Genomic DNA, 27,296 nt, shown 5'->3' on the forward strand with positions numbered 1-27,296 from the left:
GAACAGAGCACTTCGGTAAGCTGTATATAACGCTAAAAAGTGTGATGATAAGACGTCCCTGTCATTGTTTTGTTAGCATTAGCAGTTGCACCGTCTTCATATGTTAGCGCTGTGTGCTCGTTTTAGATTATAATGTAACTTCTGTGTTAAATAGTCGTTGTAATACAGGCAGTATTGTAGTAGTGGGCATGGATGGAGAAGTTAGTGTAAATATAGTAACACACCATTGCGTTACATCCATATGAAGACGTTGTTCTGTAGGTGCATCATCGTCATTTTCATCTCGCTCCGCCGGGTCCGACTCTGGCTCCAACATGTATGGCTGGATGGACAAATCTTCCGTTGTTGACATTTTGTAAATAATGTGTGAATATAAAGTTTCTGCGCCGCTAGATAATTGTATCTGTTCTATCAAACTACAAAGATGGCCGAACAGGGTGGCGTTGAACCGAGTGTCACCTCTGCAACCTGGAGAGGAGGCGGGGTATGAAGTGTCTCATTTGCATTTGAAGAGACCGCCCCAAAACGAGTTGCTCTCAGAAGCGCATCAGAAAAGGGGTAGAAAAGGGGCCTGTGGAGCTCTAATAATGAGGAATTCAGACCCAAGCATTGCAGTTCCGCTTTATATAGACCACAACTGTATGATTTATATGTAAAAAGGAAGGATTTAAAAGCATGATATGTCTCCTTTAAAACTAATCTTAAAACCCACTTTTATTCCTTGGCTTTTAACCATGTTTGATACTCTGTCCCTGGTTTTATTGTTGCCAATCTATTTTTTGTTTATTGTATTTCACTGTTTTTACTCTTTACTGTACTTTTTTATTTTGTCTTTTACTGGAAAGCACTTTGGCCTCAGCCACAACCGTTTTAAAGTGCTGTATAAATAAAGCTGACTTGACTTGACTTGACTGACTCCTACAAGCTCCACGGAGCATCTTTCATGTGGCTTCCCACCACATCCTGTAGGTATAGGATGTGTAACTGTAATTAATAAAGAATGATTAGTTCAGCTACACAGCATTAGTTTGTGTGAAACTTTTCTAGTGGGTTGTGTTGTGCAGGCTGCCTCTGGTAAAAGTACCAAAGATAGTCTCTCACTTATTTTCCTCATATTTCCATCGGAAAGCTGATGTTAGACTAGTTTCATGTCGGTTCCAGTGAGTTCCGGGGCTCTGAGCAGCCTCCTGGAGAACCTGTCAGCCCCACTGACTCACCGCGCTCAGTGAATCATCTTCAGTCCGTTTAACATTTAAAGCTTCGTGTTGTCCGGCTGTCGGAACTCTGCGTTGCGCAACGTGACCCACACACGCGCGCGTGTACAAACACACGTACATACATACATGCATGCATACATACATACACGCGCACGCACGCACGCAAGCGCGCGCGCGCATGGAGAGGGTGCGTGAGCCTTTGCGGAAGCCTGAGGATCCGAGGCGGCGCTAAATGTAATTAGCATACGAACTGCTTCTCGGAGCTGCGCGGCGGATGGACGCCTGAAACACCCGCACTAATACGCGCTCTCCCCAGCCACAGACTGCCCGAGGCCGGCCTCATTTTGTCGGGATCCTTCTGCCGTCCGCCTGCCGAGGAGATGGGGGACAAGGCGGGCACCAGGTAGGACGCAGCCGCGGCGGCGGCTAACGGCTAGTTAGCATCGCCTCTCACGCACTTCGCTAACGTTTAGCGGCGGAGGGCAGCGCTCCCTCCCCGCCTCCAGGCCCGTGTGCACCGGAGAATTACATTACATACACCGACATAACCGGACCGGGCGGGACCCCCGAGCGGCCACCCCCCGGTCCCCGCTGCAGGCGGTGAGCACGATCACCGGAGGCGAAGCGAGCGGAGCAGGGTGGGGTTAGCTATCCGCGGTCAAGCTCCGGCGGCAGGACGCCGCTCCAGCCTCCGCTCGCAAACCTCCATTTCTGCCACATCGAATCGAGAAAACACCGCAAACCCGACGCAGCGACAGCCCCGGACGTTTGGTCCGCTTCGTCCGTAACACTTCACCCTGCGTTCAGGTGAACACCGGGGCTGTTCCGCACCGTGGACCGGAGTTCCCACGGTGCTTTTCCAGCCAAACGCGGCCGGAGTGCGAGCGTCAGTGGGCGGCGTGGATCCGCGCTGATCTCCGCACCAAACTCTGGATTTCTCTGGTGGTTTTAGCGGTGGAGGTGGAGGGGCAGTACATCACACACAGCCTTGCTTATTTGCTCCTGACACCGGAGGAAAAAGTCAAACCCGAGGGTTGTTCTTACGGAGTTGTGTGTGTGTGTGTGTGTGTGTGTGTGTGTGTGTGTGTGTGTGTGTGTGTGTGTGTGTGTGTGTGTTAGCACGGTGGATCAGGGCTCTTCCACTGAGCGTTAACGTGCTTTAACCGGTCCGATTAAACCTGACGGAGGAGCAGGTAAACAAACGGCAGAGGCCTTGAACGCATCACGGTGCAGAGTCGGTCTGATGGTGTGTTTACTGGCCCGATGGTGTGTTTACGTGCCCGGTCTGCCAGTAAGAGGCCTTTTGTCCCCATCACAGAGCTGATTTTAAAAACACATCACCAAATCACCTATTTATTTATTATCGATTATTTTCTCTATAAGGTCGTTATGTCTTGTAAATAATAAACAAAAAATAACTCCGTTGCCCTGATAATCTGAAATTGCCTGTCTCTGATAATAGTAAACCACCTAACTTGATTGTGTGATCATGAAGGGCTGAAAGAAGCCGATTAACTGTAATTTAATTTAGATTGACCTATTTGATTATTGTATTATTTTGATTGCTCACAAGTTTCAAAGAGACGAACTGTAACTTTCCTTAAGTTATTCTGCTTCTAACACTTGTTACTTAATGTGTGGTGTTCCACAAGGATCTGTACTGGATCAACTGTTATTTTTGTTTGCATCTGTGATGGGGACAGTGATGGGTGAATTCTTCAATCATTCTGCCTTCAAGAAATCAGAAAATGTGTCAAAAGGAAAATTCAGGTCTGAGGCGATGCTAGAATTACTTATTTTGACCATCAGTCACAAAAACGAAACAATCTTCTCTATATTATCATGGGTTAGGATTTTACTCTAAAAGTGGTGTATTGATTCTTTAATTTGTTCATTTTATTGAGAGCCACATTAGCTCCTGACTTTTTGCAGGAGCTATTCTGCCTGGGGTCTTCTTCGTTACACATTTTATTTACAAAATGACAAACAAAGTCACACACACACTCACACAGGACAAACCGTGAAGCTCACTGTGGAACCAAATAAAGCATCTCTTAAAAGAACACATAAAACCAAAAGCACCACATCATAACTATAATAACTATGGGGTCATCCGAAATTCAAATTGAAACAGTAACAACAATAACAATTATCAGTGTTATTATTACATTATTATTGATATTACAACTATCACAGGTACCGGTAGTTAACCAAAATTCATTTTTTTGTAAACAAAAACACGTTTCATTTCTTTTGAAAACATTTTTTGTTTTTTTCTGACAGCAAAAATCCCGGCACTGCATTCCAGGCAACCATGGCTCTATAATAAACAGCTCGCTGCATTTGATTCGTTTTACAGCCCGGTAGTGCACACCTTGTTTCACTGCTCTGTAGTGAAATGCTGTACCAGGATTGTGATTATCTGCGAAAAATTATGATTTATTATGTATACTTTTAGGTATTTTTGTAACTAATATTTCTAATAAATGTTCCTCGGAAGTACTTAATACTACATTTGACTGTTAACCAGGCCACATGATTATGCATTGACCTCACACTGGTTCTATATGAGCAACCCAAAACAATTCATACCACTTGGGTCAAACACAAGTGAAAATAACCTACTTAGATTATGCTTCAGTTGTTTGTTTTGAGCTACTTGTAACTTGTGTAAGAGAGTACAGGTGATTGAACTAGTTGTTTGGTCAGCCACTGAGGAATTTACCTTCTACAATGTTTAATAGTGCCCATACTCTGCAATACATAATTTATTTGACTGCTCCATGACAATTTAGAATCCATTATTACTCCTAGCAATTTCGCTCGGTCTACTTGTTCAGTTGTGGTATTTCCTGAAGTGAGATGTAACATCGGCGTGGTTTTTAATGGGTGTTTTGAACCAACTACCATGCATTTAATTTTTTCAACATTAATAACTAATTTGTTATTTAGAATATTATTAAGTTGTTGGTTAAATTTCTCTGTTGATCAGTTGTGAGGTCTAAGAAATGGCGGTAAATAGTTCAAATGTTAATTTGTACAAAATGAAGTGGAAAAACAAAGAGTCTCCCTTTTTCAGACTGAATCAGACAGTTAGTTACTGTTGTTTCCATTAATCGATCAGTTGTTTGTGTCGCAGTGAGGGCAAACACAAAAGTCTTTTTATATTTGACAAATGAAACGGTCATTTTAGTGACACGAACACAGTAGCAGAGAGGATTTAAACCATGTGAGACTCTGTTAAAGAACAAACTAAGAGGCTAAAAGTAAAAAAAATATATATATATATGGCAAAAGTCAATCAAAAAACTAAACAGTTAGTTGGTCTTTAAATCAGAAATGTAAATATCCAAGTTAGAAATCAAATTAGGCTGTCCCTAAGCATTGAATTTTAAACTCTGATCACAAACCATGACACTGTACCTGATAATGGAATGATAAAAGGCAGGAAGTTCAAACAGAAGTGATTCTTAGAGAGGAACTGATGATCTGTCGGACTGTATCACAAACGACACGAGCGTTGCATGAGCTGCAACAATGCAGTCTGACGTTTCCCCTGTCTACACAATTTCTGGTCTCGATTAAATTGAATTGTGATTCTATGTATTGAGATATCCTCGAAAAGGTCCCGAGGGGAAGAAAGCCTCTCGGTTCCCAGTGGAGAGTTAAATCAGGCTTTTATGCTGACATGTTTGTTTGTTTTTTTTACTGCGCGGGACACAAACACTTAAACATAATGATTGTCATTCATTATCAGGTTTACTTCGACTCTGATGGATCCGTTTTCAGTCTACTGCTTCTGGTAATGGATCCTTCATTATTTTACTTGGCACACAGTGAAGAGTCAAATACAGCTGTAATAAAATTAATTGAACTCAGTGCAGATGTAAACTCCTCCGATGGTGAGCATCAGTTTTTATATTTTCAATTTCACTGTCAATATAGCTTTGTTTTGTTTATCAAACCTTTTCATTGGTCTCTGCGGTGTCAAACCACCGAGAGAAGCTGAGGCCTCCGTCTACATTTAAATTCAGTATGAGCCAGTCTAAAACCAAACTATTTCCCCTTCAGTTTTAGTCTTGTTTAAGAAAGAGGACCGACCCAGGATAGTTTAAAAAGTGGACTAGTTCTGGAACTTGTTTTGGATCAGGTCTTATGTTTCTTAAAGTTGGTATTTATTGAAGTGCTGCATAACACTTTTTGGTTAATTGTGGAGTGGGTTTCAGACTGTAGTTTGCTGGTTAATTCGGTTTGAACTGGTTGTCAGTCACGTTTTTTTTTTTTTTTTTCTAATTGTCAATTAGTTTTGGGCTGGTTGTTGGACTAGTATTTTGCTGGTTGTTGAAAACATGTCCAAACTTCAGAAGCAGGCTAAAGCTATTCTTTCTGTTCTGTCGGGCCTTGGTTTCAGCTATTGGTCCGATGGGGGTTTTCTGGTGGTTTAGTGGTTTGGAGGGTTGGCTTCGCAGTGCGTTGTTATGGAGGTTCAAGTGCAGATTTACAGCGCTCTCGTTGTCAAGGAAACAAGACCAGCTCCAGTTTTGTGTGTGTGTGTGTGTGTTGTCAGAACATGTCTCTTTAAATCTTGTTGGGTTTCTGAATTAGGCCCCACCCATTTCTGTCTCCACTTCCTTTGAGGAAACGGGAGGGAAACCAGCAGGAAGTGTTGACATCACGCTGAACAAACAGGCTGTCGAGGCACTCAAACCCACCAAAACAGTCTACTTCTTCTTTTTCTTCTTCTTTGGTTCCTTCGAAGGCTGTCGGCCTGTTTCCCACAGGAAGTAACGTTGTGATGTCACTGAACATGGCGGCTGTCTCAGAGCCCGATTTACAAATGCTGTCAAGTCCAGTGTGACCAATTGGTATATGATTGATTGCTTATGGCAATGTGGTATTATAATTACATTTTCACATTTTCGTTTGAGTTTTGTGTTGTTTTTTACCACAAGAATACGTTATTGGAAATTCCTCCTTTGTTGTACTATTTTTTATTTATGTTTTACTTTTTTCTGGCTATTAAGTAAACACTCAGAAAACAGTAAATCTACCACAGTTTATTTTTAATTGTTTAAACGTTGTCCCTGAAATATATCGTGTGTATCAACATCCATTTGAACAACTATATCAGATTTTAAAAGCTGCTGAGGTTTGGGGCTCTTTAATCCTCAGTACTCTAGAGGTTCGCATTTGACTTCCCTGCACCGTGTATTCAGATTCTTCCATGAAATTTCTGAAAACTTTAAAGCTTTAACAAGTTAAGTGGGTGCAGATCTTTGAGCTCATTGAGGTGAAGAGCTGCATTATCGTCTCGACCCCATCACAGCGTCTCAGGGTCAATGATGTCACATTAGCTTGAACGTGGCTCGGTCATTGTCCAAAGTGCTGAGTAAACTTCAGGGTACTGAAGCATTGCTGCTACGAGGATTACTGCTGCCTGTTAGCTCCCACTAGTGGCAGTAGGCTGTATGATCGTTTTCTGTTTCCGTCCTTGTGGGTTTTTTAACCGTGTTTATAGTTTTGATCCAAGCTTGTGTTAATGTTTATTAGCGTGTTAGCCTGAGCTGTTGTTTGTGTCAGTGACACAGACTCTCTGGGTGTTCATACGGTGGTTTCCATCATTAGCTGACGTTAAACGTGCGCTGTTGCAGCCGCCTGCCCTGTCCTGACACGCTGTGCGGTATCTCAAGGGGGCGGGGCTACCTTCCTTCTGGAAAACTGTGGAAGCACTAATGCGTGTTGTTGTGCTGCGGGCTGTTTTTCTACTGCGGGTTTATTCCCGTGGCGATGTCCAGAGCAGGAGAGGAAACACTTTTGTTTCCATCAGATTTAAAAAAAAAAATAAAAAAAAAAAACAGCGACACCACGAGGAGAATATGGTTGTGATGACGATGAATCCAGAGTGAACGGACATGGGAACAATCATCACAACAGAACCCAAGCACATGGCTCTGAGCTCTTTGGTATCTTTGGTATCTGGTGAGTTAATGCAGTGAGACCTCAAAATCGTATTTATTGTGATTTTGTTTTCACAGTGGAAAGATGGATGAATAAAAGGCACCCACTTTGAAATAAATCACATTGCACTCAAAGCAACATTCAAAAAATTTGATAAAATCTCCAGTAAGTGGACTGAATAGGAAACGAAGTATAGCACACGTTATTCAAAGTACTTTGATCTTTTTTGGGGTGTTTTTAACTTTTATGTTGGGTTTAAAACTGCTCACAATGAGGCGTTCACTGACCACGGCATACGTCACTTTTCCCCTGTTGTAGATAACTGTATTTATAAAGCCATCTACACTGATCCACAGAAACCTTCTCAACTCCAGGACTGTATTCAAGTAGACATGAATGTGGCTGTGTTTTAGCGCACCGGTGGTGCTTTTGGAAAGCTGGTGAACATGAGTGTCTTCGAAAGAAAATTTAAAGTCAGAGGAAATCATGTCTAAATGTGTTTAACGAGTAAGAAGCACAGATCTGAACCAGATCTTGTCAAGAAGTTTGAGATAATTCTTCAATCTGGGGCCATTCAAAGAGTCAGAAACGTGGAAACGATTCCGGTCCATCACGACATCACAGATGACAAAGTTTCTCATTAAAGCTGTTAAAACTCGCGTTTTAATTACACAACTTATATATTTAAATTTTACGTTTACTTATTTTAAAATCTATTTTAAAAATATAGTGGGAATATTAACGGGTTATGTTTTAGTAGAGTCCATAGTGAAGTACTTGTAAAGTAAACCCGAGGTTGTTGCCTCCTGACCTGCACGCTGAACAGAGAAAAGCTCCAACATTTGTAAACAAGAGTTTAATTAGTCAAATTCATGTGCAAACAGTAGCCTGCCTTGCAATGTTTGCTGCTGCTGAATGCGTCGCTCGGAGCAGGAAATTCAAACATGTAAAATAAAATTTAAATATCACGTCGGTAACACAAGTTACAAAGTGCATATGATGTGTGGGCTGAGCCGTCCGGGCGTGTTTGAAGATAAACTGCAACACTTAAGCCATTTTTCAACTGAGCTGATTCCTGATAAAAGTTCAAATCAATATATTACCAAATCACTCAGTTTCCGACTTGCTGCTGACACTGAACATTTTCTGACACTATCTGTTCCAGCACACTTTAGTCTGCACTAATCCCTGGATACTCTCCACAGTCCTGCACACACACGAATGTTAAACACGCACAGCACCAACACACTCTACTACATCAGACTCCAGTTGGGTCCGTATTCCGCCATTTATTTTAAATTGCTGATTGAGGAGCATCTGATGGAAGAGGTCAGAAAGACCACCAAGCTAAAATGACTAAAATGCCCCCCAAAATAATAAAATGACTTAAATTGTTATAAAAAAGAAAGAAAAAACTAAATTTCTAAAAGAGTTCAAAAGGCTGAAACAAATATGACTTTCAATAGTGAAAACAGCTGAATGAAATATATAGAAAGTAGCCTTAAATGAAGAAAAAAACGAGCGTAACAGCAGTCCAAACTGCTACAATGAGTAAAATAGCTAAAATAGCTGTATGAATAAGTAGGGCTCAACGATTTTGGAAAATAATGTAATTGCAATTTCTTTCCTCAATATTGTGATTTAATATGCGATTATTTTTTCAAGGTCCTCTTCTCATGTACTTTTCAACAAACACAAGCAATAAATCAATGTATTATAATAAACAATATCAGATTTATTATACATAAATTGTTCTTTCTTATAGGCTAGGTTTATGTTAAGAGAAAGTCAAATGAAGCATGTATTAATAGGAAAGACAGTTTATTTATCTTTACTTCAATTATAGTTGTAAACTTACTAAATACTGTGACTTGCAGCCTTGTAAGCGTTCATCACAACAAGCCAACCGCTTCTCCATTGTGCTGATCAAAGCAGTAAACCCAGGCTTGGTCACTATACTAATGCAGGGCTTGACATTAAGGATCAAACTATTTTTGTTCCATTCTGACAATGTGGGGGTCTACGTGACGTCATCATCTCATAATAAACTAGTTCTATCTTTAGAACCTAAATATCACTTTATTAATCCCTGAGGAAATGATTTAGCAACGCAGCACAAACAGCAGTGTTTCCTTCTCGAACAACACGAATGATTGGGACTATTTTCAGGGAGTTTTACATGGAGTAGGACGTAGCTTCATGGAGGTGTGAATCGACTGCTCCAGCGGAGGGGCTGCTGTTCATTGTTTTGATGCCGCGGTCAGTGCCGTTCTCCTCGGCGAGCTGGAGTTTTAAAACGGTGACGTCTGGTGACAAAGCGACCGCCTCGCTGTACAACGGCTTTGCAAACATCCACGTTGCTGCGTTGCTTTGTGGTGCTCCGCTCGCTCACGACAAATATGTGGGCGCATGACATACGCAGGACACGCAAGTCGTCACGTGAGCAGTCAAATCGCAGCCCTTGCGATTAGAAAATCCCGTTTTTATCATATCGCGATATTATCGCAAATGCAATTAATTGTTCAGCCCTATGAATAAGTCACTCAAAGAAAAGAAAAAAATACACAAAATGGCTAACACAGCTAAAACAACCAAATGTGGCACATGAAAAGAAAAAACATAAAACCACTAAATTTCTTGTCACGAAACAGACATTTTATTCTCATTTTAAAGGTTAAATATTGCAGCTCCAATCTATTTGACCAAAAATCCTTCAGAAAGCCAACGCCCCTTAACACTACAGCAGTTAATTGCTTGGCGTGAAAAACCTCCTGTACAGCGGAAGGACAGAAGATCGCTTGATCTTTGTTTTCGGTATGACTACAAACTGAAAGCAGCTGCAAGGGCCTCGCGATTCTGAGGTGTTGGAGAAGTTAGCGCTTGTGGCGGCCAAATGTTGACGGTGCTGTGGCCTTTTGATCCTCGGACGTCGGCTGATTGTGAACCTCAATCCACCAATCGTTGGATTGTTCATCTCCTAATGGGGAACGTGAGCTGGGATTAGATCGCCGCGCGACTGATGCGTTGTTCCAGTAGTAATCCTGCTCAACGCAGAAATTGGAAAGGTAAACGACGACGTCGAAGCAACATCCGGAACATACCATCGCAGTGAAAGCGAGAATCAGGACGGTCTCCCGTCTGTGGGTGAATTTAAAGTCATCTCAGCGTCACGTTGCAGGTTTATTCTGGTTACCTGTTGGGCGGCTGAAGCCCCGCCTCCCATCCCGGCTCAGCCATCCCATAATGCCACTGCCGCCACACGCCAAGGCAACACTGGAAGCGCTTCCCCTGCGGTGTTTACTGGCACCGAGCAGGAAGCTGAGACACTTCCTCACATGATTGTGCCAGAGGTTTTGTCTCCCAGCTTGAAGCCCACAGAGGAGCAGCTCCACCATTGACCAAACGCTCAAACTAACACCCCTCTCTTCTCTTTCCCCTCTCAGAGTTTTCAAGAAGTCCAGCCCCAACTGTAAGGTGAGTTTATTCACTGCAAAACAGATGAAAACAAACTCTCAAAGTGAGACGAAAAGCCCGGACAAGGTTTCAGTGATGTTAAAACACCCGACGTATAGAAGATCCTAAAACCAGATTAAGTTTGATATCACATCACAGAAAAACTGATCACATGAAGGCTTTTAAAAAGCGCTGTCGTCTGCAAAGGAACCGGCTGTAGTGTCATGGATTTGTTGAAGACATCGATGAGGATCTAACGCAGCTAACCTGAACAGTGCAACAGACAGAACCTGGAACAGTTTGTCGATTCTTTGAAGATGACGCCAGTTTCTGCACAAAGCATCTTGTGATGTTTGTAATCGGTCGCTTGGTTCTGGTCCATGTGTTTCCATGACGACCAACACAAACCTGGTGAGCCTGCAGTCTGATTGGTAGAATAAACTAACGGGAGGCTCTGATTGGCTCTTGCAGGTGACGGTGTACCTGGGAAAGAGAGACTTTGTGGATCACCTGGACCACGTGGACCCCGTCGGTGAGCATGCACACACACACACACACACCAGATATGTACATATGTGTACTAAAGAAAGTGAGCCGATGAAACAGGAAACGAGTCGACTGAACCCGTGTTTATTTTCTTGTTTTATCAGATGGTGTAATCCTCGTCGACCCAGAGTACCTGAAGGACAGGAAAGGTGGGTGTGCTCCACTCTGTCATCAGATCCCATCTGTTCATGCGGGTCAAGATTACTCCCATAAACAAAATATGAACCATAAACAGAAGACACGGCTCCACTTTAACTTCATCCAAAGTTCAGAAACTCCACTAAAATAAAACTCATAATGTTGACGCCTACATAATATTCTCAGCATGCAAACCAGTTCGTCTTGAAACATGAACCCTGCAGAGAAAATGTCGCCTCCCTGTGGCTCAAATGAGCAAAACGCTGACAGTTGTTTGTGCGCATCGACATCGACAAATGAATTTGAATTCACGCAGATCAGAAGACATTTAAAGTCCTCTTCCTCTTCCTCCTGCAGTCTTCGTCACGCTGACCTGTGCCTTCCGTTATGGTCGGGAGGATCTAGATGTTCTGGGTCTTTCCTTCAGAAAGGATCTCTACATCTCCACCTTCCAGGTGAGCACTCCACCCAGCAGCTAATTACTCAGATTACAATTCCGGTGAGACCACAGTCGTTTACTTTTATGTTCGACTGCGTCTGCAGGCTTTTCCTCCGGTGCCCGAGGAGAGAAAATCAAACAGCCGTCTTCAGGAGAGGCTGCTGAAGAAACTGGGCCAGCACGCACATCCTTTTTACTTCACTGTGAGTACCTCCTCCACCTGTTACTGCACCTGTTACTATACCTGTTACTTCACTTCTTACTGGTAACAACCAAACCTGCAGAACCAGACTCGAGTGGAGATTTTCTGCTGCTCCTGTTGGAGGTTAGAGGATAGAAAAATAAGACCGAGCCTTTCACACTGCTCCTCTGTGTTTCACTTGTTTGTGTATCTGTGACAGGAAGTAATCCAGTAGAAGTGAACAGTCAGCAGCGTGAGAGTGTTAAGGCTTCAGACATGTTCACAGGTTGTATTTTTCTGCCCCCTGGTGGTCATTGGGTGGAAGCTCGGCTCTGTGAAGCAGTGGTTTGCCGCGGTGCACTGTCTTACCCGTCCTGTGTTCTTCCTCAGATCCCTCAGAACCTCCCATGTTCAGTCACTCTGCAGCCCGGGCCAGAGGACACCGGAAAGGTAACACACACACACACACACACACACACACACACACACACACACACACACACACACACACACACACACACACACACACACACACACACACACACACACACACACACACACACACACACACACACACACACACACACACACACACGCTGGTTGATGAGTGTATGAGCGGGGTGTTGATATACTGGCACTGTGTCTGCAGGCTTGTGGTGTGGACTTTGAGATCAGAGCTTTTTGTGCCAAGTCCATAGAAGAGAAGATTCACAAGAGGTGAGTCCAGTACACACACACACACACACACACACACACACACACACACACACACACACACACACACACACACACACACACACACACACACACACACACACACACACACCAACAGAGGTCCTCCCTTGGGATGGGAAGCAGGAAGCTGGTTGGTTCGAAAGATACGCTATCACTGACAATCTATGAGCGGAAGCAGATTGAGTCACATATTCATGAATCAGCACTGAACTTACTGTAACTTCACTGAGGTCGCTTCCCTGCCCTCTGATTGGCTACCCCCCCCCCGTGTTCCAGGAACTCGGTGCGCCTGGTCATCAGGAAGGTCCAGTATGCTCCGGAGAAACCAGGCCCCCAACCCATGGTGGAGACCACCCGCAGCTTCCTCATGTCCGATCGGTCCCTGCACCTGGAGGCCTCGCTGGACAAGGAGGTGCGCCACAGCGCCCCCTACCTCTGAACCACTAGGATAGACCACATCCATGGCAACTCACTTAAATCGTAATCTTTTTGGATGAGCAATACTGGCGACTCAGCAGAAAACTCTGCTGACTCAGCAGAAAACTCTTGTAACAGACAAACTAAAAACTTTTACTTTTATAATGTTGCAAAATTGATTGGATATACGAAGATGTAATTAACAACCTTTGTCTTTTTTCAAGCTTCTTGATGTAGAAACTCCAGAAGAAAATTGAAAAATCTGTCTTTCAAGTAAAGATAAAAACCTGAGAAGCTTTATTTTTAAGTTATTTATTATGAACACTTAATATGCAACCTTCCAGTTTTCTGCATTTTAACAGATCAAAAACATTTGTAACAAAAAGTCTAAAGGTTACCAGGGTTTTTTTGTTTCTGAATATCAGTTAGACATTGTTATCGCACACGCTGGGCTCGGTAGGATTACTGACTTGTAATAGGATACTGTGACCACATGCAGCTGGGACAGGAAGTGATGTGTCTCCCATGATGTTTTGCAGCTGTATTATCATGGGGAGCCGATCAGCGTCAACGTCCACGTCACAAACAACTCCACCAAGACCGTAAAGCGGGTCAAGATCTCAGGTCTGCTCCTTTTCCTCTTCCTCCTATTCCTCCCTCCTCCTCTTCCTCCTTCACTAACTGCCCCATGTCGTCCCTGCAGTGCGTCAGTATGCAGATATCTGCCTCTTCAGCACTGCTCAGTACAAATGTCCGGTGGCCCAGCTGGAAGCAGAGTAAGTTTCACTTCCTCTTCATGCTTCTCTGAAAGATGATGATGATGATGATGAAGATAATCATCGCAGTATGCAAATGTTATTTGCACTTGTGCAGAAATCAGGTTTAAAGTGGCTTTAATGTGCAGGAATCAGTATATTTTGGTGTACATCAGATTTGATGAGTATAACCTGTCTTAAAATGATAAAGAAGAAGAATCAGGTTGAATTCAGTCTGAACTGAGCAGCTCTAATCATTTTCTCTAGTTTCAAACTGCCACATAGATATAACCTGTAATAAACTACCTTACTAGGTAATAATCTGGTTAACACTGATGGTTAATAATAATATACTAAAGTTGGTAATAAACAGATGAGCTGGTGCTGCCTCTCACCTGAGCCGTTGAATGACAGCAGTGTGTGGTTTCCATAGCGACCAGGTGTCGTCCAGCTCCACCTTCTGCAAGGTGTACACTCTGACCCCGACGCTGGACAAGAACCGCGAGAAGAGAGGACTCGCACTGGACGGCAAGCTCAAGCACGAAGACACCAACCTGGCCTCCTCCACCATGTAATACACACACACACACACACACACACACACACACACACACACACACACACACACACACACACACGTGTGTAAAGGCGTGCGTCTTGTAACGTCTGCTCTGTGTTTCAGTGTGAAGGACGTCACCAACAAGGAGGTTTTGGGGATTCTGGTTTCCTACAGAGTCAAAGTCAAGCTGGTGGTCTCACGTGGCGGGTACGATACAATACTACACAGTATGACACACTACTACACAATAATACACTCTACTACACGATAATAAACTCTACTACATAATATTACACAGTACGACAGTACTACACAACAATGCACTCTTCTACACAATAATGCCCAGTATGACACAATAATACACATTACTACACAATACTTCACTCTACTACACTGATAAACACTACTACACAATGCTCCACTCGTACACAATAATACACACTGTTACACAGCACTACACACTACTACAGTATACTACACGCTACTACAAACACAATACTATGCAATACATCACACTAGTGCACAATACCTCACATCTCACACCTACACGGTATTGCACGCAAGTACACACAACTACCCATTGTAGAATGCAACCACTCAGCAGCTTCTGTGTGTGTGTGTGTGTGTGTGTGTGTGTGTGTGTGTGTGTGTGTGTGTGTGTGTGTGTGTGTGTGTGTGTGTGTGTGTGTGTGTGTGTGTGTGTGTGTGTGTGTGTGTGTGTGTGTGTGTGTGTGTGTGTGTGTGTGTGTGTGTGTGTGTGTGTGTGTGTGTGTGTGTGTGTGTGTGTGTGTGTGTGTGTGTGTGTGTGTGGTTTGTCCTTTGGTCGAAGTGTGCTCTGATTGGAGGAAGCGATGTGGGTGGAGTCTCTGTGTTTATTGTTTGTTTGTTTGTTTCAGAGACGTGTCGGTGGAGCTGCCCTTCATCCTCATGCACCCCAAACCTGTGGAGCCGCCGGCGTCCCGCCCACAGTCAGGTCAGTCCCCACCGCAGGCGCAGCATCACTTTCAAGCCGTTTCCATGGAAACCACAATGTAACGTGTGTGTGTGTGTGTGTGTGTGTTGCAGCTGTGCCAGAGATGGATCCGCCCATCGACACCAATTTGATAGAGTTCGACACAAAGTGAGTGTTTTCTCACAGGCAGCCTCCAGGTGGCGCCGTCTCGGCACTGATCCCTGCAGACTCTATTGTCTCTGTGCGATAAGAGCTCACACAAAATCATGTTCATGCTTTTTCTTTTCTCTACCTCCTCTTCGTCCTCCTCTTCTTCCACTTCTCAGCAGCATCTCTCAGGATGACGACTTTGTCTTCGAGGATTTCGCTCGTCTGCGGCTGAAAGGCGTCGTGGACGACAAAGACGAGGACTGCTAGGAGCTCTACGACCACTCCATCTGCTTCAATCCTCTCACACACACACACACACACACACACACACACACCCTCTCGTACAGGCTTCATGTTACATTCCCCGGTGGGTGGGGGTGTGGAGGGGGGGTGGATGAGGTCATGCTGTGGGAAGACTGTCCTTGTTTGTTTGTTTGTTTTTCTGAGGGCTGAATGTGGAGTAAAGCCTCAGTCTGCAGGCTCCGGAGCGCCCCCTGCAGGTTTCCTTTCACTCACCGTCGTGTCCACAGTTTGAAGTCTGCGAGTTTTTCCTCTCACTGCTGCTTTATTTTTTGTTTTGTTTTGTTTTGTCTCGGCGGCACAGCCGGAACAACACACACACACACACACACACACACACACACACACACACACACACACACACACACACACACTCTCACACTCTCTCTCGATTTCACCAGCATCCACTCGCCTCCTGCTGCCCTCCCATCACTCTCACCTCAACAAACAACCAGTAAACACCAAATTGAAAGAAATCAACGAAATTCGATTTCAAAATATTTTTTTTTACTTCAAGTTGTTTCTGCAGCCTTTTGACATCCTGCTTTCAAAAAGCCAAACATCTTCAGTAGTTTAAAACAAAAATCCTACCCAGCTTACAATAGGCTCACCTGTGATTGGCTCAGGGGAAGAGGCCGAGCCAATCACGGGCGGAGGAGGGCGTGGCTTCGATTTTACACAGGAAAGGATTTTTGTTTTAGGTGTTGGAGGTAAATTTTGTGCGTTTGCTGCTTTTTGTTGTTGAGAGAAAACTGGCTTCTCTTTTTTTTGGTGAAGATTTAAAATCAGCAGCTAGCATCGAGTTTCATGAGGTTTTCCACGGTTTGAAAATAAAATAAAAAAAAAAAATGGTCAAAAGTTCCCGGAGAAAGTTTCTCCGTTTCACTTTCAGTCGCTCGTTTCCATTTTTGTTTTCCATCTGTGGTGTCATGAAGGAAACGTCGCTGTGTTTCGTTTCGATGTGAACAACTTTTTGACGTGAGAAAAATGTGTCGTGCCTTCAGCGTCTTTGTAATGTGACTTTTATTAGCGATTGTTTGATCACAGCTGAAACTGGCTGAAATATTCAGTGTTGACATTATTTCAGTTAGTTTTTTTTTTGTTTTTGTTTTTCTCAAGGCCAAAATGTTGTCATGGTTACGATGAGCACTTTTAACAAAATCTTTATTTTTGCTTTTGATCAGACACTAAAAACTGAACAGATTCACAGAAGCATAATTTTTGCCAAATATATTTTTTTGCTGAAAACTTCATTTAAAATGTCATCTTAAAAAAAAAAATTGTTTAAATTTAGATATCGGTAAAGAATTCCTCATGTGAAATCATTTATATGTGCTTTTCGGGTGAAACTTTCATCGTTTCAGCGTTTTTGTTCTGTAAGAATTTCAATTTTACTCACGAAATTTAGTCTTATAAAAATATATATTTTGTTTATCACAATGCTAAAATGACCTAATGAACTGATTCACGGTGAAATAAAGTATCTATAATATTGTTTGTTTTTACTTTGGGGGCAAAGAAAACATGATTTCGGCTCATTTTCTCATAATTTCATCACATTTCTTAAAGTATAATTTCGGAGGTCTGAGAACGACTGAACGAGTTCTACAGTTAAAGATTATTTCATTTATTTTTCGGTGTTTAAGTTTCTTTAATCCATTTGGCCAAATCAAATGTTTTCATCACTTTTTTGGACGGAAAAGTAACGTCCATTTTACAAATCCTTTCTGATAAACATGTTTTGAAAGTTAACCACGGTAAATTTTTCATCACAAGATATGTCCTTCCTTTAAAATGTTCTTTTCCGTATCGCTGTGATAAATTTAGTGATCAAAGTTTCGTCCGTGCCATAAAAACTCGTCACAGCTGAAACGAACCAGTCGGTGTTTCCCTTCACGTCGTAAACGTCTCCACACGTCGTTTATTACAGTTAGAATATTTTAATTTTTTTTTGTTGTTGATGTGCCAGATTCAATTCGACACTTTTTTCTCTGTAACATTGTTGCTAGGTAACGCTTGGACGCGTCTGGTTGGCGGGAAAATCCCGCCGGACTGCAGACGTCTGTCGGGATATGTGGCAGGCGGCCCTTAAAAAAACTGTAAACCAGCAAATGTTACGTTTTTTATTTTTATTTTTATTAATTATAAAAAACTGCCAATCGTCGTCCCCGCCCTCGTTTGCTCCTTCGTGGGAATGGGGCAGGAGGTGGGCGTGACCGATCGCCACCCGCTTGTGGGAGAGGTGTTTGAATGGGCATGGTCACGTGGCGGACCCGCCTTTTTTTCTTCCTTATTAGGGAGCGAGGGCGGGGGGTGGAGGGGGGGCGTGGTCCCGAAGGCAACCCCGCCCTCATTCGAACTCGTCAGAGATTAGGGAAAGTGAGTGGGTCCATTCGTTGGCCCCGCCCCCTCCCACTCCTCTGCGGGAGAGGAGCCGGAAGTGGGCGGAGACTGGGAGCATGTTTTCCCTCCTGATTGGGGGTTGATTTCCTCGCCGTGCTGTGAATCGTACGAGCTGTGATTCTGTCCTGATTTTTGTCGTGCATCTGTGGGGTAACTTTGCTACGTGTGAAAATATTTTGCCAAGTGCCACGCCCCGGCCTGTGCGATGCTAACCATAATGTCTATAAAACAGGAAGTGACGTCTGCTGGCTGCTGCCTGCAGGTCCGGTCTGATTATTCTGCTTCTGATTATTATTATTATTATTATTATTAATTATTATTATTATGGTGACTATCATTATTATTATTACTTCTACTGTATCATCATTGCGACCATGATTATTCTCATAATCATTTACAGAGTCTATTGTTTTGCCATGTATTTTTTATTTTTGAGATTTTTATTTTAGTTTTCTTTTTATTATTAAAGGTAAAATGAACTAACACACACTGAAGTCTGTTGTTTTTTTTATCTTAGCTTTTTCAGCAATCAATCTAACACTTTTTTCATTATCACAGCAGCTCTCTGCGCAAAGATGTGAGCAAATAATTATTAATGACTGATAATACTAAATATTGTGAAAGTTATTGAAGTAATTTGAATTTTAAAAAATTATAAAGAATTTACATAACCCTAATAATAATTATATTATGTGTATGCCACAAGGCACTTACAGTTGGGTCCTTCCTTTCCATGACAACTAGAGACCTGGACATCATGGTTGAACCAAACCCATCCAATCTACCCAGAACGGACCCAAATGAAGGAGTTATGGTTCAAAAGGATTGCCAACTGCTGCTCATTCTAAGTTATCACTGACCCACTTCCCTCTTCCCCCTCCTCCAGCCATACAATAGTTAATTCATGTTTATGGCAGATAATGAAGAATAAATTTACATAACTTTAACTTTAAAAAACTCCTGCAATCTTAAACCGATCTGAACCATTCGGATATCAAAACGTGCGTCTTGTTGGTGAGATGTGTGCTGCGTTCTGTGTTTCTTACATCTTCAACCGTTTTTGAATGAAGGACAAAAAAGTGGAAAAGATCAAAGCGACACAATATCCCATTCAAAGTGGAAGGGAGACTCTCTCGCTGCGCTCCCAGTCTCTTGGGATCCACCTGTGGCTGAGGAACGCCGACTAAGGGCCCCTGCGGCTGGAAGCATTACAGTTTACGGTGTTACAGTTCAGCTTCGTCCCGCTGCGGCAGTCACACGTGCACTTTCTCCCTGAAATACAAACCTCTAGTACTGGATAAGCCTCAACATTTATTGCTTGAATATTCACTCATGTTATTTCTTTGAATTTACGCGGCTTCCGTTACGTCGTGACGCTGGGAACGTAACGTGATGACGTTGACGCTTCATTTGCTGTCGCCATGACAACCGGAAACACCATGGAGGACGCCGCAGCTTTCAAAGCTTTCCTCATGAAACAGGACGGACCGAACCTGTGGGTTTATCCTGCTTTTCACTCTTTCCCCCTCCTTTTCTCTCTTTTTTCCTCCTCTTCTCAGTTTGGACAAACTTTCTTTCAGGTACGAGCCGCTGAGCCGCCTGCTGGTCCGAGTGATGGACGAGCGGCCGCACGGCGCCGCGGAGATCCTGGAGGAGCTGCTGGAGGAGCTCCGGTCCGGTTCCGGGTCCCGGGCCCGGTCCGGTGTAGAAACCCTCCGGAGGGCCGCCGTGGAGCGGCTGGCTGAGCTGCAGAAACCCCTGTTTACCAGACCCGAGGACCCGCTGGAGGTACACACACACACACACACACACACACACACACACACACACACACACACACACACACACACACACACACACACACACACACACACACACACACACACACACACACAAAGTTCTGTATTGTTTATGCAATCTTTTGTTAAATGAGCTGTGTATAATAATAGTATTTATTAATTTTTTAAGGTTATTCTTCAAGTTGTTTTCTTCTATTTTAGGTATTTTAGTTGTTCATTATTGCTCAAAGTTCATTTGTCTGTTTTACTTTTTTTTTTAAGTTATTTATCTGATTTAGGCTTTTTTGTTTTGGCCAATTGATCTGTTAAGTTTATTAATCTATTTTAGGCTTCTTTTTTTGCCAGTTTATCGATTTGAGTTGTTTTTTTTTAAGCCAAATGATGTTTTAGGATTTTTAAGGTACTTTATATCTTTTAGGCTGTTGTTAAGTTAATTTATCGGTTTTAAGCTCTCTAAAGATAATTTATTTGTTTAAGGTATTTTGTAAAGTAATTTAGAGGTTTTTTTTTACTTTTTGTTTGAACTATACTTTAGCAGTTTTTTGGTGGGGGTTTTTGGCTTTTCAAAGCTAATTTACTTCATTTTGGATTTGAAGTTTGCCTCAAACAGGTAAATTAGCTAAAACAGGAATAATTAAAAACAAAAAAAATGAATGAAAAAGGTGTCCTGGAACAGCTGGATAAGCTCACTGCTTCACCAGGTGGACACTTCTCCTCCTCTTCCCAACGTGAGCGAGACCTCCTTCTACCTGGAGCAGGCGGGCGTGGGCCTGGGCCAGACGGAGACCTTCAGGATCTCTCTGGCCGTCAGGCAGCTGGTGGAGTCGGAGGCGTTGCCCCACTGCCGCCTGTGGGGCAAAGTGCTGGGCACCCGGGGCAACTACATCGTGGTGGAGGTGGAGTACAACGAGGAGGAGCAGGACTACGATCCAGACGCAGAGGAGGAGGAGACACTGGACCCAGAAGAGCAAGGGGCTGAGCCTCTGGACGATGTTAGTCTCTTCCATTATCCACCTGTAGTAACCTTAGCATTATGGTGGAACAAAAGTCACATTCCAATGTTAGATTTAACCATACAGAGGTTACGGGAGTATTTTTGCTCACAAAGTTAATTCTGCAAACGAAATGTACGGTAACCCGAGCATTGGCGCTAAACATAGTTAACACTGTACCGTGAGCTTGTGGTTATGACAAAGTTACAGTTATTGTAGGTCACAAAAATTGGGCTGCGTGTGGTCGACCACAGAGGAGTCCGGATCCTCGCACAAGGTGGATGATAATAATTCTGTCACATGGACCCACGCGGACCCTGAGAGTTTGATTTGGCCGATAAAGTTCCAGCAGAGAAAGTGCATGTTAGTCCCATTGCAGCTAAAGACAGCTAACACTGTAGCATTATCTTTCATCAGCATCAATGCTAAGGCTGCTTTCGTTTCTCCGGCAGGGACCCCTTCCTCAGTCGGCGTACAGACCCCCGCCGGCGGTGCCCAGAGAGGCGTTGGGGACCGGCACTAACAGGTTCATGTACTACGTGTGCTCCGAGCCGGGCCTGCCCTGGGTGAAGTTGCCCTGGGTGACCCCGGCACAGATTAGCGCTGCACGCACCATCTGCAAGTTGTTCACGGGGAACCTGGACAGCCCCGTGGTCAGCTACCCGCCGTTCCCCGGCAACGAGGCAAACTACCTCCGGGCACAGATCGCCCGGATCTCGGCCGGCACGCACGTCAGCCCACAGGGTTTCTTCCAGCTCGGCGACGATGAGGCCTGCGAGACCAACCCGGACTTCGAGGGCGTCCAGCCCGCCTTCATGTGCGAGCTGTCGGCCTGGGTGCACCACATGCCGCACATCCTGCAGCAGGTGTCAAAGAAAACGAACACAACTATCAATGCTAATGTTTCAGCACAGAAAATGTACGCTTGCTTTGTTGCTATGGTAACCGTGTGACCCCCTGCCCTCAGGGCCGCTGCACCTGGGTCAACATGTCTGGGAAACGAGGGGACGACTCCAATGAGGAGTTAGAAGTCGATGAAGAGGAGGAGGAGGCGCTGGAGGAGGTGGGACCTCAACTGCTGATGCCGCTGTCCATGGATGCAGGTGGGCCCACCTTTTAACACAAACAGGAAGTAGGTGAGCCGGCGTTGAACCTCCACTCCACCGTGTCTCCTCAGAATTGTTCGGTGTCCCTCCATGGACCTGCAGATTGTCTTCAGCACTCCTCATCCAGCACGCCGTGGCTGTGCTGCGCTCCAACCTGTGGCCCGGAGCGTACACGTACGCCATCGGGAAGTAAGTGAGACGCTTCTTCTGAGCAACACTGTTTGATTGTTCCCAGACTAACCCCCCCCGCCCCCCTCCAGGAAGTTTGAGAACTTCTACGTGGGGTGGGGTCTGAAGTACAGTGGGGGAGGCTTCAGCCCGCCGCCCCTGCCCCCCCCACAGAGGGAGTACCCCGAGGGACCTGAGCTGGCCGAGGTCCCGGATCCTTCCGTGGAGGACGAGCAGGCGCTCAAGGACGCTTTGGAGGAGCAGAACTTATCTTCTGGACACACCGAGGACTCGGACGAAGACGAAGACGATGATGACGACAACTGACAAATAAATTCCCCAATGTTACAGAAATATTCTGTCAGTTGAATCATTGCTGGACTGTGTGAATGTTACTGTATGAATGTTACTCAGGCCGTGTCCACATGAGCCAAATGGCCTTTTTCTCCCCGTCGTTCTTAAAAAAATTCCTGTCCACACGACACAATGACTCAAAATGATGTAGTACATATGCCAGGCCTATAGATGGTGATGTAACTCTGCCACAGAAATACAACAACAATACAGACCACATGGTGACATGATTATTTTTTAGCAAATGCCTCTTGCCCGTCAACGTTAACAAATTTCTCCACTCTGGAATCCGTTTTCAAACAAAATCTTCAGGCTCCTAAAACGCAGCGTTGTGTTGATCGGCCAAAAACAACACGGTTACATGAAACGGCGTTGTGGTGTAGGCGGGGCCTATGTGATTGGGCCTATGTGATCGTGGCTGTGTGAATGTGACTGCGTGAACGTGTTCTCTTCACACGAGAGCAGTTTGACACAGACGTCATAAAGATCGTTCTGCCTCCAAAAACAACCAAACAGACAGGAAACTTTTTCAGCTTAAAGTTTATTTATAGTTGAAGCAGATTTTTAATTTTTTTTGTCTTGACGTCTAAAACATTAGAAAACATTAGAAATTGAATTCTGACAAAAACACTGTAACTCTCTGTGATTGACCGAGTGCTTAGCTCCGCCCACCTGATGATGAATAAATAAGACAAACTGGTTATTTATTGTTTTTGTGAATGTCAGTTTGTTAAAATTCGATGAGGCGCTGTGATGTCATAGAGCGTCATAGTCGTCCTCGTCCTCATGTTTCCTCTTCAGCTCGCCGCCGCCACTTTGCGACACCATGTTGGTGGTGATCAGGATGTTTTTGGAGCCGATGAGCGACTGGTTGATGAGGACGTTGGAGACGGCGGGCATGGACGGCGTCGCTGAGAGACCAGACAAAAAGAGTCAGAGCCACATTTTCTTATTTATTCAAACCTTTGGATCAAAAACGATCCGAGCTTCTCGTCACTGCGTCCAGAAACACGGATAATACACTCTACTACATGTTCAACAATTGAATGACTTGTCACTGCCCCAAGTGGAGGGAGGCGGCATTGCTATGGGGGCATTAAGGTCAATGCATATGGAAAGTTGTCTGTATCTCAATCAGTCTGTCCAAAGTCAAAGTTGTCAATGTGTAAAAGTCTTGTGTCGTACTTTGTCTTTATGTAATTAGGTATTTAAATGTGTAAAAAATAAATCTGCCCCTCCGTATTAGAATTTGTACATGCAATAGCATTTATCAATACATACAAAGAGTTGAGTCTGTGCTCAGGGCAACAGAACCCAGAATTTACAGCTTTGAATCCTGTCAAGGCAGAAGTGTAGCAAAATTGTAAAACGTGTAAAAAGAATTGTCTGATTTGTCTGTAAAAAAAAAAAGACTTTTCAAGTACAACTATCTTTGTACATATTGACAAATCCTATTACATGTACAAAATGTAACATGAGATGTTTTTACACATTTAAATACCTAATTACAGACAGATAAACTATTAAGACGAATTTTGCAGATTCAGGTTCACACTGACAAATTCTTTTACACATTGACAACTGACTTTGGACAGACAGATTGAAATACACAGACAACTCTATACGCATTGACAAGTAAGTTTAGCTAGAATAATGCCCCCAAACATTCCGCAGGAGTAGAACTGAAAGTTGCTGTGTAGCAGTGGTGTAGTTTTGTGGCAGCTGTGGTGCACTATTGTGTACCGGTATAGTTGTGTAGCTGCTGTCTCGCTGTTTTATAGTCGTGTCACTGTTCAGTACTTGTGTAGTTTTGTGTAGTTGTATAGTGTAGTTGTGTGTCTCTCACAGCTCTTGGTGTTGGAGGAAATGGTTGTCTGTGACAACGGCGGGGGGATTTGCACGGTGAACCTCTGACCGCTCAGAGCGCCCGGCGCTCCCACTTTAGTGACCGACGTCATGGTCGGCGTCCCTGTGGAGTCAAACACGTTTTTTTTATTTAAAAACTCTGTTGAATCAGAGCGACGTGAACGTCTCAGACACACACTCACCCAGAGTGGGCGTGGCCGGGCGGCTGGAGATGGCGCCCACGCTGAGCCGAGGCACCGTGATCCGGGAAGACGTCACCTGCAGGAAAGAGGAGTCGTCGCAGTGGTCAGGAGGAGGCACAGTGGTCAGGAGGTGACGGGAGGGACAGCGGTTCGATACTCACCTTTTTGTGCACAGACTTCAGTCTGTAGTTGGAGGCGGTCAGGCAGTAGCGGTCAGGGGGGAGGCGGGGCCCACTGTATGGTTTGATGAGCGGCAGCGGCGTCTGATTCTTTTGACGGGCGACTTCCAGCAGGAACTGCACACGACACAAATAACCCCGGTTCGATCTCTGAACATTATGAAGCACTGAAAGTTTTACGATCAAACCGGAAGTGGAGTGTTCAATGTCTCTTTCCCACGATCACGTGAATCGGTTCTGTTGGTACGGTGGAGCAGCGGCACACTCACATCTCGTGGCGGCGGTGAGGTGAAGGATTGGTCCATGCGGCACTGGATGGCCAGCTTGATGTCGTCGGCATCCACAGTGGACTTCTTTGCGTGTGTGGCGTAGATCTTGGCGTCGTCGATGATGGTGGTGACGTATCCTGCAGACAGACGACACCACGCTGAGTGTGGACAGACCTGCGATTTGACAAGGAATCGAACCGCGTGACACTCACTGTACGTGAACTCCAGCATCTGGTTGATGACTCGGGGCTCGTACTCTGTGATGCCCATGTCCTTTAAGATCTGGATCATCACCTGCAGGACAGACCAGGAGAGACCATCAGAGACATCATGGGCGGGGAGACACCAGAGAAACCATCAGAGACCAGACTGACTGTAACACCACCTGCTGATGTTCAGAGGTAAACACGGAGCCACGGGACTACATTCTCATCTGTAACCGGTACTAGCCAGTTGATCTATTTTAAAATCATACATATTTCGAATCGCAGTAAAACTCTCACAAATCGCTTCATTTAACCAGAAATTGCCTTTTGGGTTGCACGACAAGTTGAATAAACACTAAAACAGGCTACAGTTAGCCTCAGTGCTAACGTGCTGCACGGATCTGTGTGCTGCTGCAGTGAGAAGCATCGTTTTCTGATTACATTGGAGATCCAGATGATTACAATTGCAGAGTTATTCCCACACACTGCACAGTTTCTTGTTTTAACGTCACCTGAGCATCTTTAGGGATACTTTTGGGAGCGGACATTTTACACTCCTGCACCGGAAGCTTCAGATCCTCTTCTTTTACTGTGGCGGGACAGCCACACAAGCAACAAAGAGGGCGCCACGCTGACCCAGCGGCGACATGAAGAACTGCAGCAGCAACAAGCCCATCTGCTGGTACAAAAAGAACTTCAACGCTGAAACGACCCTGAAATCACTCATATGAAGTTAACAGTGAAATTAATAATGCGACATTAACAATGTAACGCTACAGTTTAACAGTGGTGGCCAAGAGGTTTTATAGGTGGACTTGAGATCGGAAGTTATGTGAATCTGTGAGCTTCTTCACCTTTGACCCTTGACCTCTACCAGCTGTATGTGACAGCCTGCTGTTCACAACAGGTGGAGTTCAGGATCAGTATGAATACGAAGGGTTAAATTGTGTGACGGAATCTCCCCATTTTGATGAATAAACTGCTTTATCCTTTTATTGAGAGATCTAATGTTTTACTGCTTAGAAAATATCACAGACAGAAGGTGAGGGAAAACTACATGAAGACATTGAACATTAAACTGCAATAAAGTACCACATGAAACATGCACACTAACTTTCATTTGATTTACATTTATCCAGTGACTCTGAGGGTCGGTTGAGCTCTTCCAAAGGGCCTCGTCCACCCCCCCCATTCCTCGTTGGGCTCCCCCCAGGCCTCGTTGGGCCCCCCCCAGGCCTCGTTGGGCCCCCCCCATTCCTCGTTGGGCCCCCCCCAGGCCTCATGATGCTCACATCTGGAGCAAAGTGGACAAGTTTCAGGTTGAAAGTGAAACTGGACGAAGACACAGAGACGCACATCATCATACTTTCCATAAAGAGAAGTTTAGGACCTTACCTGGTTAATGTTCACCTGGAGACAGGTGACACACACACACACACACACACACACACACACACACACACACACACACACACACCCACATCCATGGATGCAAACAGGAAGTGGGTGAGCTGGCGTTGAACCCTCAGAATTGTTCGGTCTTGCAGACTGTCTTCAGCACTCCTCCCCCAGCACGCTGTGGCTGTGCTGCGCTCCAACCTGTGGCTTTGAGCAACACAGTTTAATTGTACACCCCTCAACCAAAACGCTCCAATCCAGTCACACAAATCCACCAAATACGGTGGTTATATAGGATTTATAGGAGGGTTTTTTTTACATTTCACTGTATTTTGCAACAGAATGCTTCATTAACATTGACTCTATTTTGAGATTGTAGTCATTTAAAGTAGTAATTGTGTGATCTTGCAAAAATATAGACAATTTCATCACATACTATGTAAATTCAAAGGTTATTATAATAACATGTTACCACCGGTCCACTCAAGATGAAACTGGACTGTATGTGGCCTCTGAAGTAAAATTTTGTTTTGTATTTATTTTGTATACATCTTTGTATCTATTGGATACATGT

The 27,296-nt window shown here is 44.2% G+C and overlaps 3 protein-coding genes across 4 annotated transcripts; 2 read left to right on the forward strand and 1 right to left on the reverse strand.

Moving 5' to 3' along the window:
- Positions 1-1,406: 1,406 nt before the first annotated feature.
- LOC308121552 (arrestin red cell) lies at positions 1,407-17,292 on the forward strand. The gene is made up of 16 exons (XM_080482828.1): positions 1,407-1,620; positions 10,619-10,649; positions 11,100-11,160; positions 11,279-11,323; positions 11,670-11,767; positions 11,856-11,954; positions 12,323-12,382; positions 12,582-12,649; positions 12,944-13,079; positions 13,624-13,708; positions 13,788-13,860; positions 14,273-14,410; positions 14,522-14,605; positions 15,295-15,371; positions 15,464-15,518; positions 15,677-17,292. The coding sequence occupies exons 1-16, from the start codon at positions 1,598-1,600 to the stop codon at positions 15,765-15,767; spliced, it is 1,224 nt and encodes a 407-aa protein (XP_080338954.1). The 5' UTR covers positions 1,407-1,597; the 3' UTR covers positions 15,768-17,292.
- Positions 17,293-19,632: 2,340 nt separating this feature from the next.
- On the forward strand, positions 19,633-22,619 carry rsph4a (radial spoke head component 4A). The gene is made up of 7 exons (XM_080482829.1): positions 19,633-19,698; positions 19,784-19,991; positions 20,704-20,994; positions 21,447-21,860; positions 21,962-22,097; positions 22,172-22,289; positions 22,361-22,619. Exons 1-7 carry the CDS (start codon positions 19,643-19,645, stop codon positions 22,593-22,595), a joined length of 1,458 nt encoding a protein of 485 aa, XP_080338955.1. The 5' UTR covers positions 19,633-19,642; the 3' UTR covers positions 22,596-22,619.
- A 525-nt stretch (positions 22,620-23,144) lies between these two features.
- On the reverse strand, positions 23,145-25,911 carry taf9 (TAF9 RNA polymerase II, TATA box binding protein (TBP)-associated factor). 2 transcript variants are annotated; one of them, XM_080483965.1, is made up of 7 exons: positions 25,837-25,911; positions 25,331-25,412; positions 25,119-25,255; positions 24,832-24,966; positions 24,671-24,746; positions 24,469-24,591; positions 23,145-23,533 (listed from the first exon to the last, which is right to left on the reverse strand). In XM_080483965.1, the coding sequence occupies exons 1-7, from the start codon at positions 25,870-25,872 to the stop codon at positions 23,379-23,381; spliced, it is 744 nt and encodes a 247-aa protein (XP_080340091.1). In that variant the 5' UTR covers positions 25,873-25,911; the 3' UTR covers positions 23,145-23,378. The 2 variants fall into 2 exon arrangements, with proteins under 2 accessions (XP_080340091.1, XP_080340090.1); XM_080483964.1 differs by having other exon boundaries at positions 25,119-25,412; positions 25,837-25,909.
- Positions 25,912-27,296: the final 1,385 nt, after the last annotated feature.

The sequence above is a fragment of the Lipophrys pholis genome (assembly GCF_963383615.2).
Source record: "Lipophrys pholis genome assembly, chromosome: 16".
Lineage (NCBI taxonomy): Eukaryota > Metazoa > Chordata > Actinopteri > Blenniiformes > Blenniidae > Lipophrys > Lipophrys pholis.

What these genes read in the sequence shown, in the direction of transcription:
- LOC308121552 (XM_080482828.1), top strand. Translation starts at nt 1,598, where the DNA reads ATGGGGGACAAGGCGGGCACCAG. An exon ending in GTACCTGAAGGACAGGAAAG is followed by an intron (nt 11,324 to 11,669) that starts GTGGGTGTGCTC and finishes TTCCTCCTGCAG; the next exon opens with TCTTCGTCACGCTGACCTGT. An exon ending in AAAGCGGGTCAAGATCTCAG is followed by an intron (nt 13,709 to 13,787) that starts GTCTGCTCCTTT and finishes TCGTCCCTGCAG; the next exon opens with TGCGTCAGTATGCAGATATC.
- rsph4a (XM_080482829.1), top strand. Translation starts at nt 19,643, where the DNA reads ATGGAGGACGCCGCAGCTTTCAAAGCTTTCCTCATGAAACAGGACGGA. An exon ending in AAACAGGACGGACCGAACCT is followed by an intron (nt 19,699 to 19,783) that starts GTGGGTTTATCC and finishes ACTTTCTTTCAG; the next exon opens with GTACGAGCCGCTGAGCCGCC. An exon ending in GGGCTGAGCCTCTGGACGAT is followed by an intron (nt 20,995 to 21,446) that starts GTTAGTCTCTTC and finishes TTTCTCCGGCAG; the next exon opens with GGACCCCTTCCTCAGTCGGC.
- taf9 (XM_080483964.1), bottom strand. Translation starts at nt 25,872, where the DNA reads ATGTCCGCTCCCAAAAGTATCCCTAAAGATGCTCAG. An exon ending in CCTCACCGCCGCCACGAGAT is followed by an intron (nt 24,967 to 25,118) that starts GTGAGTGTGCCG and finishes TGTCGTGTGCAG; the next exon opens with TTCCTGCTGGAAGTCGCCCG. An exon ending in CCCGGCCACGCCCACTCTGG is followed by an intron (nt 24,592 to 24,670) that starts GTGAGTGTGTGT and finishes TTGACTCCACAG; the next exon opens with GGACGCCGACCATGACGTCG.